Source organism: Simochromis diagramma, unplaced genomic scaffold, assembly GCF_900408965.1.
Source record: "Simochromis diagramma unplaced genomic scaffold, fSimDia1.1 OVJJ01000717.1, whole genome shotgun sequence".
Lineage (NCBI taxonomy): Eukaryota > Metazoa > Chordata > Actinopteri > Cichliformes > Cichlidae > Simochromis > Simochromis diagramma.
Window position 1 is genome coordinate 956,819 of NW_024387503.1, and position 20,778 is coordinate 977,596.

The 20,778-nt window shown below is 39.1% G+C and overlaps 1 protein-coding gene across 4 annotated transcripts; it reads left to right on the top strand.

Annotated features, from left to right (window-relative positions):
• Positions 1-19,531, top strand: odad2 (outer dynein arm docking complex subunit 2). 4 transcript variants are annotated; one of them, XM_040018780.1, is made up of 22 exons: positions 1-130; positions 734-981; positions 1,293-1,450; positions 1,801-2,005; positions 2,142-2,248; positions 4,323-4,459; positions 4,679-4,792; positions 6,925-7,052; positions 7,520-7,651; positions 7,796-7,927; positions 8,059-8,212; positions 8,611-8,757; positions 9,098-9,307; positions 10,194-10,427; positions 12,428-12,538; positions 12,650-12,804; positions 15,706-15,886; positions 15,979-16,040; positions 16,681-16,795; positions 17,663-17,851; positions 18,061-18,282; positions 18,905-19,531. In XM_040018780.1, exons 2-22 carry the CDS (start codon positions 758-760, stop codon positions 19,028-19,030), a joined length of 3,243 nt encoding a protein of 1,080 aa, XP_039874714.1. In that variant the 5' UTR covers positions 1-130; positions 734-757; the 3' UTR covers positions 19,031-19,531. The 4 variants fall into 4 exon arrangements, with proteins under 4 accessions (XP_039874714.1, XP_039874712.1, XP_039874715.1 ...); XM_040018778.1 differs by having other exon boundaries at positions 6,922-7,052; positions 18,905-19,528; XM_040018779.1 differs by having other exon boundaries at positions 16-130; positions 740-981; positions 6,922-7,052; positions 18,905-19,528.
• Positions 19,532-20,778: the final 1,247 nt, after the last annotated feature.

Genomic DNA, 20,778 nt, shown 5'->3' on the forward strand with positions numbered 1-20,778 from the left:
CGTTTCGTTTACCAGTGTCATAGCAACAAAAGTGGGAGGGGCACTTAGAGCCGATAGTGGTCTTGTTTCTATGGACACTGTGGTTGACTAGCTACCAGTAAAGGTGTTGTAAAGCAAGTTAAAATACACGGTAAGTTTGTACTAATACAGATAAAAAACAGATAGTCATAACTTCATGACAGACAGCGGAAGAGACTTGCTTCATGGTGAATTAATGAGGAATACCTCGGTGTGGTTTCAGTTGTTGTATCTAATATTAGCTGAAGACCATCGGCTTTTCTAATAACGGGTCTCTGTAGCATAAAAATACGCTTAACTGTAGTCACTCCTGTCCCAAGAAAGTGTGCTGGTGCTCTTCACAGTCTCATTAACGCCGTTATTATAATACATTACTTGTTTATTATTGCATTGCTGTCCTCTAGCGAGTTTTGATTGTTGGATATGTCTTTCTTTTGTTAAAGTTCTGCAGCTAACACAGACGTAAGGGTCTGGCTCTAGATTTTATTCAGCTATAATAATGATGGGAGGAGGGAGGGGATTATATAGTGTATATAGTACATGCCATTTATTTGAATGACCCACTATGGCCATCATGATACCAGTGCAAGCATCTGTCTTCTTTTTTAAATTATCCATGAATCAATCCAGAAATATTTATTTATTTCCTGTCATATCCAACAAGCAAACCAAGACTTAAAAGGCTGTTTCAAATGGTTCCTTTGTTAATGTTAAGTTTTAGAGTATCCCAGACACAGCGATGGGGATATCATTGACCAGGGCTGCCCAGTGGACCATGGTCAGCTCCAGTACTGCAAAGCTGGCATCCACACCAATGAATGAGTCCTTGTTGAAAGAAATCCTGCACTTTGTGGAGCACTTTAGTTCCCAACACCCACAGGAAGCTGAACATGTGTTTGAGGAGCCACTCCAGTGGAGTACTACTTTAGTAGCGTCTGATTTCAAAACAGACTACGACATCAGGTTGGTCTAATCATGAAGTGGGCAGCTGGCTGGCTCTCGGTATTATGTGTCTGTGCAGGATTTGCTGTCACCATGGTGTCCAAATGTTTTTACCTTAGACATACTCAAAGCTGCATGTGGACTGTAATTAATTTGTTTTTCAGCTTCAGTAAGATTGAGAACGTTCCACTGTATTTCATCAGAATGTCTGCTCTACTTTAAGTGTGTGGTTTCCTTTGTATGAACCTGGAAAAGTACAAAAACAAAGATTCAGATCTCCATTAAGCATTTCAGGCAATTAAAGTTTCTTTTTTGTTTTATTTCCTACTCAGTGACTCAGATGTTCAGTCCCACGAAAGAGATAGTGAGGGCCATCCACTGCTGCAGCTCTCTCCACCGACTGTTTATGTACGCAGCTTCAGCCAGCTCACTAAACTGCTTCATCTGGCGGATGATAAGAAGTTGGTGGAGGTTTGGGCATGTCTAGAAGGTAAATTTGAGTTGAATTTGCATCCCAAGCAGTCCAACCACCAGCATTCCTCAATAACCCACAGACTTAATGTGTTTGTCCTCCTTGTTACTCTGTACAGCCATCCAATTATGCCACCATTGGTAATTCTTTCTCTGAACTAATATATATTTCTTTAACAGATGGACACATGATGAATATAGAAATACTTATTTCATACTGCCAGTGGATTTGTTATGGAGAGATAATATTAGCTTAGTTTTGAAAAGAAACAAAGTACAGTCAAAGCCAGCTGTTTTTATAGTTCAGAATGAATTCAACTCATAGCCTTTGAATTTGAATCGCTAAACCTCCCCTCTTTTGTTGTTCAGAAAACAGAGAGCCCCTGGTTAATATTCTTGGTAGGAGCTTTTCCTCTGACCTGGCGATAGAAGCCCATGACGATGCAGTAAGTGTGGTAGACAGGACGAAGGAGGAAGGCTTATCTAAGGACTTGGAGGTCAAGGTCAAACTGTTTCAGTTGTTCCAAGACATGGACAAACAGATCCTTGACAAGCTTCTTAAAGACATATCAGAGTGAGTGCTCCACAATATTTCCATTTAGACATGTTCAGGCACATTTGAAACAGCCTATCTGATTGGACTAGGAAGCATATTGAAAAAAGTAACTACTAATGAATTATTGTTTTGTTTTTCTTAATATTCACAAAAGACAAGTAAGGCTGAACCCCAAAGCAGTGAAGAATGAAGTGGAAATCCTTCAAATGTTCTGCAGTGGAGGGGATAAAGGGCTGTTGAAGTCGCTGCGATACACATCAGGTTTGAATCAGTTCCACATTTTACTGGAATACGAGGAAAGCGGTCACTGTTAACTCTAATGCTGCATAAAAGCTGTGTTCTGCTGCTCTCAAAGACATGAGAGACAGATTCCAGTTTACAAAGTCATTTTTCAGCTCAGGTATTTTGCTTCATTGCATTGCACTGCATTTAGCAGCATGCACACATAATGACACATTTTATTCTATTCTACAGAAAAAGCAAACAAACAAAAAAAAACCCATTCAAATCCGATTTATATTGCAAGTATAACTATAGACATCATAACCAATGATATCATGCTGCACTGTTAGATGTCAGTAGATTAGCTACTGTAGGAAACATCAAAAACATGAAATTTAGACTGTGCCCCATGATGGCTGCACCAGCCGGTGTGGTTCAACTACTATTTGCGTAAAAAGAAAATTGTTACACACTATATTTTTACTTTAATTCAAAACAATTTATATAGTGCCAAATCACAACCATCACCTTTATTTTGTAAGCTAAGCACCTAAAATAATACAGAGAAAACCTCAACAATCAGACAGCCCCTCTATGAGCAAGACAGCAGAGAAATTTAAGTGTTTTAATATATTAATATTTCATACTTTAAGGCTGCCTGTTTGTTTAAGGGAGATGAACAACACATTATAATTTTGCATAATTATATCACAGATGATAGACTAAATAAATAGATTTTAGGTAGATGCTTGTGCATTCTTAAAGTCTTATATGTTGAATTGAACTGAGTGTGTCATCTGTTCAAAGCCTCTCCAGTCAGTGCTGTTCTCCATGCCTGTCTTACTGTACATGGTGTTATTAGCACAAACACTTTAAAGGTGATCATTTATGACTTTAAAGATAATACAGACAGCAATGTAGTCAAACTTCTCACAGTTAGTTTTATTGGGAATTAACCTGTTAGGCCTCCAGGGGTTTTCTGAGCTTTCTTTTCAAAAATGAAATGACCAAAAAAGTGGGGTATTTCTCTGCAATTACAAGCTCTCTGTAAACAGTTTTGGTATCAAAATAAAGCTAACGCTTTTGAGATGTCATCAGAGGTGTAAACATTATTGCAGATGTTACTATGTCAAAGTTACTGTAACTCAAACATAGAAAAATGGTCTTTTTTATTTCCCTTCACCTAATTTATTTAAAAGTATTTTATAGCATATAACACCTTTAACTCCAGAAAATCATAAATCAAAATATGGATATTACCTGTCCACAGATTCATGGTGACATAACTGCTCTTTTAACTGTTTGGTATCTTCGCTTTGTTTGGTTGTTGTTGAAACGGTTTACATGATTTTCTGGCTGAGATTCGGAGGTTTCTATGGACACTACTCACGTCGGCACTTATATTTCTGACCTCTTGTTATAACCGATTAAACGCGATCTCCTCCCTTTTCCCCCCATTTTTCTGGGCATGGGTGCTTAAAAAAAACAAACATCTGTCTCCTATTTTTGTGTCACATAGGAAAGAAGCATCAATACCTGATAAGAGACTTATTAATTTGGCCTTGCTGTGTATTATTGTGGTGTTTGGTGCAGTTTTCTTGTTTTGTAGGGTTGTTGTTTTTTTTCAAGTGGAGATGAATATCTCTAACAAGTTCATTTGTTCACATTTGCATGTCTTAATTTTTAAGAGAAATGTGTTTGAGTTTGTATACTATATGCATTTAAGGCAACCATTTCCTTTTTCAGTATTTTTGTGTGGTGCATTTTTCTCTGTTTTAACAAGAGGCACAAAGTACATTTAAGTCGACCTAAGATGGTTTGTTTTCATTTTTACATGGTCTTACTGAGGTGATGCAAAGTGAAACATGCATTCTTTTTTTTTTTTGGTAATGTGCTGGAAAAGCTTGAAAATGGACCTTGAAAGTGCTTAAAAAGTGCTTGAATTTGATGCTCAAAAATGCGTATGAACCCTGGTTAGAACCCTAACTTGAGTTCAGGAGATGAGGCTTGAAGCTGAATTCTTTTTTTCTGTGAAATAAACTCGAAAATCAACGGACTGTACCTTTAACCATTTCCAAGGTTATTAAGTTGGCTTTCTTGTTTTTGTTTTTAGACTTTGAATTTTCAAATGGGTATCGTGCCCCCCTGTGGAGACAGGTGCAGGGTGACATTTGCTACCTTGTGATTGAGCCCTGTGACACTGAAACCCTCTACATTACCTGTAGCACTGCTGGGAGTTTTCTCAATGGGGTAAGACTAGAAGTGAAAGGCAGTGTGGTCCACATTGTGATCTTTTATATTTCTATGTAAATATGGCTTAAAACATAATCATTTCATTTTCACACAAGCTTTCAGATATGTTCCAACCTCAGCTCAACTGTAACTCTAACTAACAACAGCTGACATGTGAGCCACAATAAATTGTGGTTTTTGGAATAAAAAAAAGTTAATTTAACTTTGTTTTCACAGGGCATAAAACAGGAGGGGGAGGAGAATGGATATGAGCGAACAAGTGATACTTATGAAGACCTGGTAACACTTCTGAAGAGCAGATCTCCACATTTTGCTGAGAAAATAAACCAGGTAGGGTAGAATAATAGCAATTAACATAAACACATTAAGGTGTGTCTTTTTTTGCTGTGAATTGTAACTCTCTAAGCAAAAGTGTGTGGGTTCTCAAATGCCTCTTTGTTTTATGAACCTTCTCTCTAATCCTGTGATTTTATGACTGATGCTGTGTGATTCATATTTGTACACAGAGTTGGGATTCTGTAATCCAGGCTAAAAAATTTTGTTAGAGACCAAATAAACAGCAAAGCAGAGTATGCTTCTGGACATGACTTCAGTGATTGAGCAGTTGTTAGTATATGAACCTGCAGTGTCCCTGTTTTTTTTTACTTTATAGTCTGCACCAACTCCCAGTTTATGTTAGCATGTTGTACTACTCTCAGCCATTTAAGCTGAGTGAATGAATGTGAATTTTTTGCAATAGTGCAATACTATACATCTGTATATATGCCCGGATATACTGATGATAAGTGGACTACTGGAACTACTACTTGTCCATGTATGCCTTATACATGGACAAGGACTGACAACACAGAATTGATGGATGCTACTATTCCAGCCAATGCAGTAAGAGATCAGTTATCTTTAACACATGTGGGAACTATGGATGAACACAAAAGCCAACATCCACCCTGCCCAAGAAGCACCTGGCAGCTCACTGCAATGACATCAATAAAAGACGAAGCTGGAGTTTAAGAGGCTATTGCACAGTGGAAACAGTAGTGAGCAATATGGACATAATGAACCAACTGTAGTAAAAGAGACCAGCAGAATTGAACTAGTTGATACCCAGCTGCCTACAGGGACAGAAGGATCTAATCTTTATCAGAGGAAAAAGATTGTGGCCAACCTCAAGTAGCCACTCAACCAAGAGCAGGAGTCCCCCGGCTCACTGGCAAAATCCCATCAGTGAGGGAACATTACATCACCAGGATCATTAGCGAGGATATCAAGATGTCATTCAGACTGGGAAAGTGTAGGCGAATAGCTGCAAAGAGAGGGAAGGCGATCCGAACTTGCTAGAAGATAGAATATCAGATAAAAAGTGCAGCTGCAAGTACCTTCTTATCCCACAGGCCAGTGGGAACTGAGGTGAAGTGAAGGCCTGCCATAGCCAAGTACCTCTAGAAGGTAAAAAAGGTGCTGAAAAGCAAACTGAACAGCAGGAATAAGATCATATGCTGATAGGGCATATGTATTGATGGAATAATAAGCTGGCCACAGGAGGTGATAGGTGGCATTGATGCCAAGACATAAAAAAACTCCTTACAGTGCATTGAGGTCTCCACCTGAAGTCCGTGAAAGAGAGAGAGTAAGGATTAGTGAATGTCAGAGTCATAAGGATGAAACACGGAGTGAGTATCCTGGATTGTAGATCAGGAAGAAGGATTTGAGTCTGACCCCCCTCTCTCTCTCCCTGCTTTCCTGTCTTTCTTCACTGCATCTGTCCAAATAAAGGCTAAAAGCAAAAAAAGGACAGCACAGAGACATTGTGTATAGGAAACATCTGTGCCGCATATGGACTAGACGTCCCCAAGTATCAATGGGAGAAACCACCAAAGTTGGCTGAGAACAACAGGGCTAATTTCCTGTAGTACTTTTGAGTTCCAGGCAGACAAGTACAAATTTGTCCATTTCTCATATAGTAGAACTGGAGAAAGTTGGTTAGCCTAGTAAAGTCAAACTGTGGGTTTGTATATTGACATATGTTTCCAATAGCACTTTGTGTTTTATAAAACACAAGCCAATGAAAAAAGCAATTGGGCATGCTTGGCTCTAGCTAATGCACAAACACAGCCCAAATAAATAAGTCCATATATTGTTGAGTACGGGCTCTTATGTCAATTTTGTGTTTTTAATTATAACTTTTTACTCTTTCGTGGTTTTTATATGAGTCTTCCTTGAGTGGCATGACCAAGACTTTGTCAGACATAGAGTTGCAAAAATGGATGGAAAATACAGCACGCTGATTGACAAGAAGTCAAAGAAATGCTAATCAGCTTAATCAGAATAGCTTTTTTTATATAAGCAAGAATTTGAGAAATGTACAGTCAGCACTTTGCAGTCAAATTTCGCTTGTTTTGTTGCAAATTGGAAGAGGTATTTACACTCATTCTTCAACTTCTCGCTTTCCCCCTTACCAGCAGGCTTCTGCAGTTCAAGAACTATCAACAAAAAAGGAAAAGACTGTGAATGAGCAACTACAGCTTGAGCTGCACACAACACGTAGGAACATATATGAACCAAGACCAAGTGGTATCTTGTCTACATGTGGGTATGTGATGATTCCTTACTTAAGAATTCTTCTGAATATTCATTGCATTGCAGGTATTCTTCTTGAAGAGCAGATGAACTTTGATGACCATGATGCCAAGTCTTTAATGCATGTGTTTAGTGTATCTGCTAAGATGTTATAAAAACATGGTTATATGGTTTAGAAATTCAAGGGAAACCCTCTTTGCTCTCTGCTAAACACAAAACTTAGGAATAAGTATGAGAAAAGAATCCCCAAAAGATCTATCACATTTGGTCTTTGATTGATAAATAGATCTAGCAAGGGCTGAGCTGTTGCAGCTTTACCTCAGGATATTTGTACCCATCTGAGGAGAAACTGGTCTTTTTAATCTTAATTGCTTAAAAATGCTGAACCCTGTCCTGAATTGTTAAATAATGATTATGCCAGAAAAATGACCATCTCAAAATAGAAGTAGGTATAATGAGTCTTATTTCACATCATTACAGTAAAACAGAGGAAAATAAAGGCCATAAGAGTTCTGAAGAGGAGGAAAAAAGTCTTAGACAAGGAGCCAAGAGCAAAATAAAAGCAGAATTCTCTGCATCTTCTTCACCTGGACACATGTCCTCCCAAAAACGGTAAGATCTCTTTTGTCAAAACCTACAAGGGTTCCTTCATGCACTGCAGCTGGGCTAAATTAAACTAAGCAGAGGTTAAAAGTGCAAGGGATCTGATTGTAGCCATGAAGCAGCTATAATGACTCTTATTTCACCTCATTATAGTAAAACAGAGGAAAATAAACCCCTTAAGAGTTCTGAAGATGAGCACAAAAATCTAAGACAAAGAGCCAAGAGCAAGACGAAAGCAGAATTATCTGCATCTTCTTCACCTGGACACGTGTCTTCCCAGAAACTGTAAGTTTTCCTTTTAAGAGTTTCCTCTAGATCTGCAATTGGGGTAAATTCAACCAAGAGGTTAGACATATATATACGGTTTTGATTGTATGTCTAATTAAAAAGGCAGAAGTTGCTCTTGTGTATTTTAGGAAGACATCAGCAGGAGCCCTGCCAGGGGAACTTTTCAGTGAGAGCTCCACTGAGAGTGAAGAGGAAGAGGAGCAGCCATATCGCCATCCAGAGACTAACACAGACCTGCCCTCTGAATACTGGCAAATCCAGAAACTGGTTAAGTATCTCAAGGTATGATAAGTTCACTCTGCACAACAGAAGCAAACTCAGGTTTCACAAAAACATCTTTGTGTGTGTGTGTGTCTGGACGCCACACAGCACAGTTATTTATAGTTTGCCCAGTAGTCATTTTATAATATCATTACCATTAGATGCTGAAACCTACCATGAGCCAAACTGAACACCAGGAATTCAGCAAATCATTTTTTTCTATCAGTGTTAACCAGCACAACGCTAAACACTTAAAGTACAAGGCTGTGGCATTAATGAAACAGCTCCAGCATGTGTAGCATTATGAAAAGAAACAACAGAGTAAGAGGGAAGAGCAATATGAGAGAATGGAGAATTCTTAATGTTATTTCCTCCTCTCCTACTTTTTAATTCATTTGTGTTTGAAATTATTGTTTCAGGATGGTGACCAGATAGTCACTGTTGACACTCTTTGTGCCATGATGGACTTTAATTTGATGCAGGAGTCATGCCAAATGGCTATCCAGGACACAGGTGGCCTTAAAGTCCTCCTTAACTTGCTGGATACAGATGAACACAAATGCAAAGTGAGTTGCCATGGCAAAGTTGGACCTGCATGGCCTGCTGGCATGAACAGAGCTGGCCATGTGTGCCAGCCTGTGTTTTAGTTTCAGAAACATGAGTGCAAGGTAGAAAGCATGCTGTTTTAAAAATGGGGTAGCAATTATTCTATAGCATTCCTAATGTGATGTGTGGGTTGGTGCTTTTCAACTGGGTTGTACTGCAACATTTTATCTACTTTTAGTGGAAAGTTTTGCTACTTTTTTGGCTACTAGAGACCTCTTGTAGGCATAAGTTTCTTTATCATAAAACAAACAGAATTTTTAACTGGTTATATTTAATATTAATGTGTGTTCTTGTGATTAGATCGGATCTCTAAAAATACTGAGAACCATCAGCCACAACTCGCAAATCCGTCGGGTTATTGTTGACATGAGAGGCGTGCAGAGCATAGTGAAGATCCTGGACTCACCAGTCAAGGAACTGAAGGCCTTAGCTGCCGAGACCATCGCTAACGTGGCCAAGTTCCGCAGAGCAAGAAGAAATGTCAGGTTATATGGTGGTATCAATAAACTGGTGAGTGTAAGCACAGTAAAATGTAAGTTCAGAGTGTGACATGGCTCAAGCTCTACAATCCCATGGTGAGGAATGCAGCAGGAAAAAACACTGCAGATTTGAACCTGATCTTTCTGTACTGGTAATAACGAAAAATGTCCAACAGTGGCAGATTTTCCTTGAAAACAGGTCAGCTTGTTTATGATGTAGTATTTCTGTGTAATAACCTCAGAAAACCTGAAAACTTTGAGAAAAATTCTGTTTTATTCTGATGAAATCCATATATTAACATAGTTCAAAGGGTTTTTTTTTGTTGTTTTGGCTTCCTTGAAGTAAAGAATTATGTTCCCTTTTCACACAATAGATGCCTGATAGTGGTCATCAATTTTTTTTTAAATTAGAAAGTGGGTGCTGGGTACCAGATAGAATGTCTCCTACATCCTCTGACCTGCATTTGTGATTATTGATGGAGGGATCTTTGACTGGACTGCCTTCCTAATTTAGCCACCATGTCTTGTTTATTTTTTTCAGCCTCAAATCAAATGAACACAGAATGATGGCTTTAAATGGTCACACTGGGCTTTTCAGCATCAACATCTATCCTGACAGTTTTCCACTCCTAGCTTCTCTGTTGTTTTAATTCTCTCTGAATGAAATGTTCTAGTAACAGAACTTTAATCCCATCCATCATGACCAAAAATTAGCTATTTCCATCTGGAACCATCAATTATTACCCAAATCTAGCAAATAAATTTTTTGAGTTTAGTTCTTGAATTTGTGTTAGGCTCACAGATCTTATATGTAGAGAATATCAGATTAAATACAGAGTGTGTTTGCTTGTCTGCACACAGCTTCATCTGTGTGTTTATATACATGTAAGTTTTGGGGTGTCTATATCTCCAATCAGGTAAAGCTGCTGGACTGCCTTCCTAATTTAGCCAGCCTTACTCCCAGCCAGGAGGAGGATATAGAGGTGGCCTGTTGTGGGGCTTTAGCATTATGGAGCTGCAGCAGGAGCACCAAGAACAAGAAGGCCATTCGGAAGGCTGGGGGTATCCCTCTGCTGGGACGCCTGCTCAAGTCTCCACTTCAGAAAATGCTTATTCCAGTGGTTGGCACCCTACAGGAATGTGCATCAGAGGTGAGAGGGGCCTAGGATTGACAACAAGTCGTCAAATTAAAACATCTATTCAAAGTGTTAAAACAAATACTGCAAATCATTTTTATTAAATGACAATGCCAGTAATTTCCCTTTCTTTTTTATTGTAAATACATTTATAGAACTGATAATAGTTTTGCATTTTCTAATTAGTTTTTATTTTTATTTCATTTTAACTTTAAAAAAAATTAAAATGTAGTTTCAGAGTTAACTTTCTTATTTACATTTTCTTTGTTGTTGTTTAAAAATGTTTAGTTTTTAGTTTCTGCTGGTTTTCTACTAGTTTCAAAGCTTGTGACCATAGGTGAGGGTAGGGACGTAAATAGACCGGTAAATCGACAGCTTTGCTTTCACATTTAGCTTTCTCTTGACCACGACGGACGAGTACAGCAGCCGCAATCTATTTGTCAATCTTCTGCTCCTGTCTTCCCTCAATCAAGGGAACAAGAATCCCTCCACTTGGGGCAGCAACGAGCCCCTTATCTGGAGGGGTCAAAATATTTACCCTATTTCTGCTGATGGCCATGGCCTTAGACGTGTAGGAGTTAATTCTCATATTCACTGGTTCATGCTCGACTGTGAATTGCTCCAGTGTGAGCTGGAGACCACCGCCTGCAGCCAGCAAGACCACATGAGATACTGGGTGCCACGAACCGTAACTTTCCGATGCTTGGTTGTTCATACAAATTCTGTGCTTAAAGGTTATGAACAAAATGTGTGACCTAGGAGAGCACTGGATGAGCACAAAACAATTCTGACTTATTGTCATTCTTTCCTTAACTCTCCCCACAAAGTTGGAAGCATGAACTTGTCAGAAGTGCTTTGGTATGCTGAAAATTTTTAAATTCCTTCTACTGGAACTAAGGGGCAAAGCCCAAGTCCTGAAAAACAACCACACACCATAATCCCCCATCCACCAAACTTTACACTTGGCACAGTGCAGTTAGTCAAGTATCACTCCAACCACCAAACCAGACTCTTCCAGCCAGAGAAGCATGATTTTTCACTCCAGCGGTGGCATGCTTTACAACATGGCATCCAACACTTTGCATTGCACTTATAGATGTAAGGCTTAATTGGAGCTCCTCGGCCATGGAAAACAAATCCATGAAGCTCTCTATGCACTGTTCTTGAGCTAATACCACTAATAGTTGACTGTCGGCTGTCTAGTAGCTAGGAAGTATTCATGGCTGGACTTGTTGCACAGGTGGCATCCTATCACAGTGCAACGCTGGAATTCACTGAGCTCCTGAGAGCAACCCATTCTTTCTTTCTAATGTTTATAGAAACAGTGTGCATTCCTAAGTGCTTGATTTTATATACCTGTGACCACAGAAGTGATTGGAACACCTACATTCAGTGATTTGGATAGATGAGTGAATACATTTGGCAATATAGTGCAGGTCCGATAACAGAACACCATTTGGTTTTACTATTGTTGCCCATATGAGTGTGGAAGTCTCCTAGTAGGAAAACAGAGGCTCCAGACAGAGCACTGTCGAGCACACCACCCAGCAACTCCCAGAAGGGTGGATACTATGGGTACACTGGGTACTCCAAGCGCAAACAACATCCAGGACCTATTCCCTGGCTTGCAGGTGCAAGGATCAAACACTCTTGTCCACTGATTAAAACTCTAATTCAAGGATGCCCACCGCAGCCCACCACCTCCCATTGAAGGCAACTCTAGACTAGAACAGAGTCCAGTCCTTCTCTAGGAGACTGGTTCCATAGCTCAAGCCATGTGTTGAGGTGAGGCAATATCTAGCCAGTATCTCTCAACCTCACACACTAGTTCAGGCTCCTTCCCCACTAGAGAGGAGACTGGGAGGCTGGGACTCAGTCGCCAGCCTCAATAGCCGCCAATTGGTCCTCCATGGCCTTCACTCTTGGCTGCTGCCTGAGACACACTGAGCCTAACCCTACAGCACCTCATGGTTCATTCATGGTTATGTGATCTGTTTATTCTTGTGTCACTACAGGAGAGCTACAGGAATGACATTCAGACTTTAGGCATGATCAAAGATTTGGTCAGAAACCTAAACAGTGACAACGATGAGCTACAAATGCACTGTGCCAGTGCTATCTTTAAGGTACCTTGTTTCTTGTCTGTGTCTTGGATCCATTGGAGAATAAAGGATTTGGACTAAAAGAGTTCTATACAGTGTTAACATAGCTCTCACTTCTCTCTTTTTGCTCTGCAGTGTGCAGAGGATAAGCAAACCCGTGACCTGGTGCGCAAGTATAAAGGTCTGCAGCCACTGGTCTCACTGCTGCATAAAGCAGACAACAAGCAACTTCTGGCTGCTGCTACCGGAGCAATATGGAAATGTTCCATAAGCCAGGAGAATGTAACTAAGTATGAATACCTCAGACAGCACAGTGGTACCACTCATTAACACACACAGATGTTAAAAGAGAATATAAAAGAGACACAAAGAACAATGTAGTCATAACTTTTTAGTGTTCGTTATTAGATGTAACAGATTAGTATGACTTTGACAAATCTCTTGATGAAATAGTTTGATAGCAGTAAAACACTGAATCGTCCACATATGCCCATGCCTTTCGAACATATGTTTGCCAGGATGATGCAGTCTGTGAACACATGAGTAGCAGCGGTGGATATAGAACGCATCCTGCCGACTTCTGTGCATGAGGGACATTATGCCATCACCACATGTTATTTTTGTTAGATTTCAGTTTTTTCCACAGCTAAACAAAAGGATCAGCGTGGATGCTGATTGCATAGACGTCAGGATGTGTTGGTTATTCCCTTCAGTTTAGCAAATGAACTCATAAGCTAGTCTGTTGTAATAATTGCTATGATTTAAAAAAAAAAAAGAAGTACTATATGAAGTTGAAAGCTTTTTCCTGAGGTGAGAAAATGCATTTTTTCTTATGTGTAGTTCAGATTTTAGTGGAATTCTAAAAATAATTAGAAAAAGGGTTCAGTAGCACTCACAAGGCTTTCTGCACTTCATATATCATAACTGACACAATGAAAGCTTAACTGGCCATGACTAATTTAGCAGCTTAAAACACTTGCTGTCAGTACAGGGTCTCTGCCTCACTTAATGAATTGTCACACTATAAAACAGTTATCCAGCTACCGCTAATAATAATAATAATAATAATAATAATAATACTAACAGAAGAAGCGCTCAGACAGTGCAAACCTCAGCCAAGGCAGCTCACTCTCTGGGCTGTATTTACTTTCAAGGAAACAGTATTGTATTTTGTTCCTATCGTTTTCTTTGTTCTTTGAAAGTGAGGTCAGAGGTCAAATGTTACATGATATTTGGATGAAAACTATAAAGTAATATTTAGAATTCCCATATGCCAGTATCACTTCCTAAATGTTTCCACTACAAGCAATGGCAGTAGAATTTTAAGCAGTTTACAACATAAAAGACATTTTATGAACATTTGACCTTGAAAGAGAGGTGAGAGGTCCAAAGTAATGTGATATTTAGAATCTCTTATATGCTGTTATCATACAAACAATGGCAGTAACAAACATAGTTTTAAATAGGTCTTTGTACGGTACTTTCTCTATGTTGACAATACACTCTACACTTGAAGCTATTTACCAATTTTTGACCAATTAATTATCAACTCAACCTTTGAGACCTCGGAGGATGTTAGCCCAACTTTAATGGATAGTAAACATGACCCCACTCTACAGCCTTAGACATTTTTATAAGGATTATAAAAACAATTTTAGTGTTTATAGAAAGAATGACATGCATGCATGCACACACACACAAACACTTTCACATACATAACCTCCATGGGAGAAGAAATGATGCCATTAATCTTATGTAAACCACATTTAGTGACACTACAAAGACTAAAAAACACTTTGGTTGTCCTCACTCTAACTTTAACTTGTCACAAAGGTTGACAGCGTTCTCTCATTTTGTGGTTTGGTTTCCGTGTGTTGTGTTATGTTGTGTTTTTTGGATGACATGCACAGCTGGATATGAATGAAGGTGAAATTGGCCACCTCTTCGGGAGGAAACCAGCATGATGTACAGCAAATGTTTTTAATTCCCACTTGAATGTGTAAGTGGATCTGTTTTTTCGGACTCTCTCAGGCTTATCACTTAACCTTCTAGGACCTGGCGTCCACATATTTGGACATCACATTTTGGGTTATTTAGACCAAAATACTCAATTTTGCTCGACAAGGGCCTGATATCCACTTACGAGGACGTTATACTGCTACTGTTCTATCAAAATTTTAAACGAATATCCTCATATGTGGCTCTTATTTTTCTTAAAAACAAAAGTAAGGCCCCAATGTGACCAAATATCAAAGAGAAATGAAAAATGCATGCCGTAGAGGAGTGCGGGTCTTAGGAGGTTGAAATGTCTAGGTCAGGCAAAAGTTTGGAATGAAGCGACTGAGCCATTACTGTCAAAAAGGAAAGGCTGTTAATGGTAACAGGGTTTTAGGGGCATGCGCTCATTTCAGAATCAGTCACAGGCTGAGTGGCGTACTGAAATGACAATCATTTTTGAATATGTTTTGTTACAGGAGTATTGAGAGGGAAGTCGACTTTCTTCTCTTTTCCGTCATTAAGCTCATGGTCAAATAAGACCCTGTGGCCCACTGCAAACAACAGGATGTTTTTTTCTTTTCTGTGACTAATGATTTACATGGTCTGGACAGCAGCACATATTAGCCATTTTCTTGATTAATGATAATACAGACATTGATTCCATGGTGCAGTTAAAAGGCAAAACTGGAGCCACACAGTGTGCTGGCTGTTGACATTTTACATTTATTTTTGACTTGGTTTTCTTCCCATTGTAGATATGTATGTATTTTCCTAGTATTTCATGCTGGATTTAGTCAGAAACGGCATGAAAGGAGAAGGGGAGTAGAGGTGGGTTGCAGTGTGGCTTGCAGATGCAACTAAGTCAATGCTAAGTTTGAGTAGTATGCCCTGCATGGGGTTCTAGACATAGTGATAGTCATCAGTCTGTTGTTCAAACCAATTCACACATGGTTCAGACTAGTGAATGGATTAAAAGGTGAGATAAGAAGTACTTTATTCATCCCCTGACTTTCCACCTATGTATTTTTTTGCTGCCAATGGTAGCACAAATGTTTACAGTTCCCAGTCTAGCACAACCTGGTAAACACTACTAAACTCTTAATGTTGTTTTACATTCTTTGGTTAATATAATTAATTGCTAAATTATTCTAAGTGATATCATACAACCCCAGTTTTGTCTTCTTTCCTTAAAGGTTTCAAGAGTACAAAGCCTTGAAGATCTTGGTGAATCTACTAACTGATCAACCCGAAGAAGTCTTGGTCAATGTAGTGGGAGCCCTGGGAGAATTTGCCCAGATACCTGCTAACAAGGCTGCCATCCGTGAGTTTGGAGGCATCAAACCACTAGTTAAGTTGCTCACAAGCCCAAACCAGGTATCTAGATTTTTTTTCTATTTTTGCATTAAGGGTGATGCCATGTTTACAACTTGCTCCTTTACCGATTCTTCTTCCTGTAATCTAACCAGGCGCTGCTTGTGAATGTTACCAAAGCGGTGGGTGCCTGTGCAACAAATAAGGATAACATGGTGTAAGTCTCTGTCTCTTTCTGTACATCACAAGTACAATTTACACAAGACAAACTGCCTGTTAAAATGTGATGTGTCTGACTCATATATTCATACACTCACATATTCTTGACAATACGGTCATACCGTTTTACAAAAGAATGACATCAAGTCAAGGAACTAAACACGGTATCATTAACTGGTCATGCATTGATGCTTCAAGAAATCTCCTATTTTTTACATTTGTAATTATGCAGGTAGGTTACCCTGTTATCCCCGGCTTAATGACAGGTTTTAAAAGCTTTGTTTATTGTACCTGCTGTGTTAAATGTGGTTGTGGTTTAATTCCCAGTGTTTTACTATCGGCCTGCAGTCACTGTTAGGAGCTGAGCTGGTCAGACTAACATACCTAAACCTAAATACAACTTAATGTCAGAATTCACGTTGTTAGTTATCTATTAGTGCTAACTAACAATAAACCCATTACATGTGTTTGGGATAAAAAGCCCAATAAAAAATTGTTAGTATGATAAAATATAGCCAGTTACTGTGGGGAGTTTCACACAGTGGGCAAAATGTGTTTACAATTGTTTATTTGTTTGTTCATTCCGTCTTTCATTCCCTCTTTTCTCACAACACTTCCATGTCTTTCTCTCTCTTCAGAATCATTGACCAGCTTGATGGAATCCGTCTGGTGTGGTCGCTGCTAAAAAACCCCAGTGCAGATGTTCAGTCTAGTGCTGCTTGGGCTCTTTGTGCATGCATTGAAAATGCAGAGGTATATATTTCTTTAGTTGTCTGTGACTTAAAACTGGGTCTTTTGTGTCTCCTGTTTGTGTGAAGTGAAGCACATATTTATCCTGTAAATCAAAGAGTTCTGCAGTGTTTTTGCCAGACTGAGTAATATCCTGTGGCATGGCTTCTGATTTCCCAGCTGAAAATCTTCTCTGAACATGCTACCAGCTCCAGAGGCACACAGTTGGGGTGGTTGTAGCTCAGAGGACAGAGCAACCATGCACAGAATAACATTGTATTCATTTGTAACCGTGGTATGTTAAAAGCATAGAAAACATATAAACTTATGAAATGCTGTAAATTAAATATTGATGTACCCACTGTGTCCAAATCCAGTGGACTACCACCTTTAAACCTCTAGCTCAGCATTTTGGACATTTTTGTGTTGTTATTGTGTGCCAATATTTGAACAAGGTTATGCTAAGTTGTGTGGTTAGCAAGGCCTATCCATATTTTGGACCAGTGTAGATTCCAGCTAAATTGAGCTTTAACACAGAAAATAATTTAAGCATCAGTTACTCGTGTTGTTTGTCAGAGTCCACTTCAGTGATTTGAAAGTTGATAGATAGATAGATAGATAGATAGATAGATAGATAGATAGATAGATAGATAGATAGATAGATATAGATAGATAGATAGATAAAAATTAAAATTAAAAAGAAAAAAAATGTAAATGCTTGCATGCTGTTTTTATTTACATTTTAAAAGGCATCCTGATATTTTCTGGAAACAGGGTCGGGCTTTGTTAGTACTTATTCACTGGATCCACTGGACTGGATTCTTAGGACCGCTCCCCTATTGATCATCTTCTGTGTTCGTTTGCAGCTAATAACAGACTTTTTGACTCTAGGATGCAGGAGAAACTGCACGCTCGCTCATCGGTGGATTCCAACTGATTGTTAAATTGCTGAGCTCAACAAACAATGAGGTGCTGGCAAGTATTTGTGCTGCCATCTGCAAAATAGCCAAAGATGAGGAGAATCTGGCAATCCTTACTGATTTCGGGGTCGTCCCATCGCTGGCCAAGCTGACTAACACAGTAAGAACACCTCACTGCTGGAGAAAAACAACAGGGTTGTAGTGTTGTTGTCAGTATTCATATACCGTCTTTATGCTGAGTTTAGGTGCTCTTTAATCACTCACTGCTGTATGAATCCAGCTAATGAGGGGTGCATTAGTAGACACAACTTGTTCTGGGCAATGTAAAAAATGCTCTCTGGGATTCAGTAGCGTCTTATTTCTCTCCAGACTCATGACAGGCTCCGTCACCATCTTGCTGATGCCATCGCACAGTGCTGCATGTGGGGCAGCAATAGGGCATCATTTGGTGAGGCTGGAGCTGTGGCACCACTTGTGCGTAACCTTAAGTCGAAAGAAGGCTCGGTACAGCGGAGCACAGCCATGGCCCTGTATCAGCTGTCAAGGAATCCCAACAACTGTATTACCATGCATGAAAAAGAAGTAGTTCAGGTCAGTTACAGTGCTGTGGTACCTAGATATCTGACTCCAAAATTCAGTCACATTCAAACTGCTTTTTTGTTTCCTCCATTTAGACTTACATTTTTATTAGATTTTTTTTAATGGGTGGTAAGAATGTGCCAATTTAAGAAATACTTTTTAAATCTGTGTCTATGTTTGCCCTTATTAATGTACCAGTTAAGAGTTGCAACACTACTCCATAATGTATATTTGGATTTTAATCACATGAAACACAAATGTTTCACACACACTCCTCGACACTGAGCAGACTGCTTTTGTATTTTTCTACAAAATAATGTGGTTATAAGTAGAAGAACAGCAGTTTTTTTAGATTTTAACTGGACTTATTCTGTAAGTTCACAGCTTTTTCACCCACAGGCTAGCTCACTTCGTCTTCTGGTTTTTCTGGGAAAATCCTAGGAATGCCTTGCCTCTGCTTCTTTGCTAACCACACTGATGTGTGGACTGGTTTATTATAATGCATCTCATGCTTTGAAATGTGATGTGTTTCTGGTGTTTTAATTCATTTTTGAGAAGCACTCTTTAGTAAATGAGATTTGTTGGGAATACATTCTTCTGCTGGTTGTCAGCTCTGTCCTGTATACTTCCACAGCCACTGATCCACATGATGGGATCCGATGACGAGGAGCTTCAGGAAGCTGCTGCCGGCTGTGTGCGCAGCATCCGACTACTGTACATGGCTAACAGGAATGCTGAGTTATTCACTTTTAGAAACTGATCACAGCAACACCCCTGGATATGTAAGCGGGACTATACAAAAATGATCAGCGCAGTTATGTAATGTGTTACTTTAAAGAACTGTGTTTTTCCAGGCTTATCAAATTTCGTTTGGACCATTTAATTGTTAGAAAAAAAAATTCCTACACTTTCTGCTCTAATAACAAAACTGTTCACTGAACTGTCTGAACTGTCTTTCAGATATATTCTATCTGTTGGTTTCAAATAAACTGCTTTACCTTGATCGACGAGTGTATATTTGTTGGCTTTCTTGTTTCGATTTCAACAGGGAACTTTAATCCTGAGCTCCTACTTTACAGTTCAGGTGCCTACAACAGAGTATTAGGACCGATTTAAGAAAAAAATATGTTCATTTTGAGAAAAAAGTTGAAAGTTAAATGTGGATATTAAAGTTGTCATTTGAAGTCAAACAACTGCCACAGCTGCTTGACCCTCTACAAAATGCCTCGTATCGATGAGGTAGTGAAAACCTTGATCAGTCATCTTATTGTGTCTTGTGATACAGCATACATGCTCTTTACTGCATGAGGCTATAACAGTGATATCCTTGCATCTGTTCATTGCCAACCATTTCACTTTGTACAAATCCAGCCAACTCTTCAAGTTTGAAGATAATCTGTACTCAGGTCTACTAATTTATAATTACTCAGGCTTCATTAATGACTAGTTATAATATTGCTTTGCAGTATTATGTTCCAAACGGAAGGACTAAATACCAGCCAAAGGGGTTTTTCACAAGCTGGCAACTCTGAGTAGTATTTCAGACTCAGGAGGGAGCCGGGACAAGGTAACTGCGCTCACACTGCAGCAGGAATGGAGCCACGTTACTGAGACTCAGGACAGGGATGATGTAGAGGACAAACACGTATACAACTTTGAACGAACTGGACCGAGTTTGCATGGCTCTTTATTCTCACCTGTAACCCCATATAGAAAACTAAATGTCATAAATGGTGACACAGGTTGGAACTTAAAAATACTGCTTGGGTGTTTTGTTTCTGTGCTTTTGTTGCACGGAATTAGCGCAATGTTAATGATGAAAGCTCAAAGGTGCTTCTCTTGTCAGGACAGATTTCAGTATTTAACTAGAAATTACAAGTTGAATAGAATAGAATTGAAGTTTACTGCATTGATGCACACGAGTCACATAACATTTATTTATCCACTGTACTCATAATTGATCTGCTGTCTGCACGCATTCTTCACAGGGATGGCTGTGGCTCAGGTGGTAGAGCAGATCAGCTACTGATCGGAAGGTCGTTGGTTCGATCCTTGGCTTCCCCAGGCTGCATGTCGAGTATCCCTAGGCAAGATACTAACCCCAAATTGCCCTCCGATGTGAATGCAGGTTAGTTTGCACTTGTGTATAGAAGTGCTTGTGAATGAGCCATGTTGTATAGAGTGCTTTGAGTAGGAAAGCACTATATAAGAATCAGACCATTCACAGTTTTATTTATGTTAATTTCCTCATACATACCTTTGCACATCAATGAATATGATGTTCTTTAATGTGGGCTTTTCTCTTATTTTTGTATATATCTCTCTTGACTGTATATATTTCTGTTGTTTGCTAATTTGTGTACTAATTTATATTTTATTCCGTCACAGTTAGTGTGGAGCACTCAGAAATTCGTTGTACATGTACAATGACACTAAAGGGCTATTTTATTCTAATCTATTCTATATTTGTGCGTATTGAATCTGCACGAGTGCTTCTGTTGTTTTGTT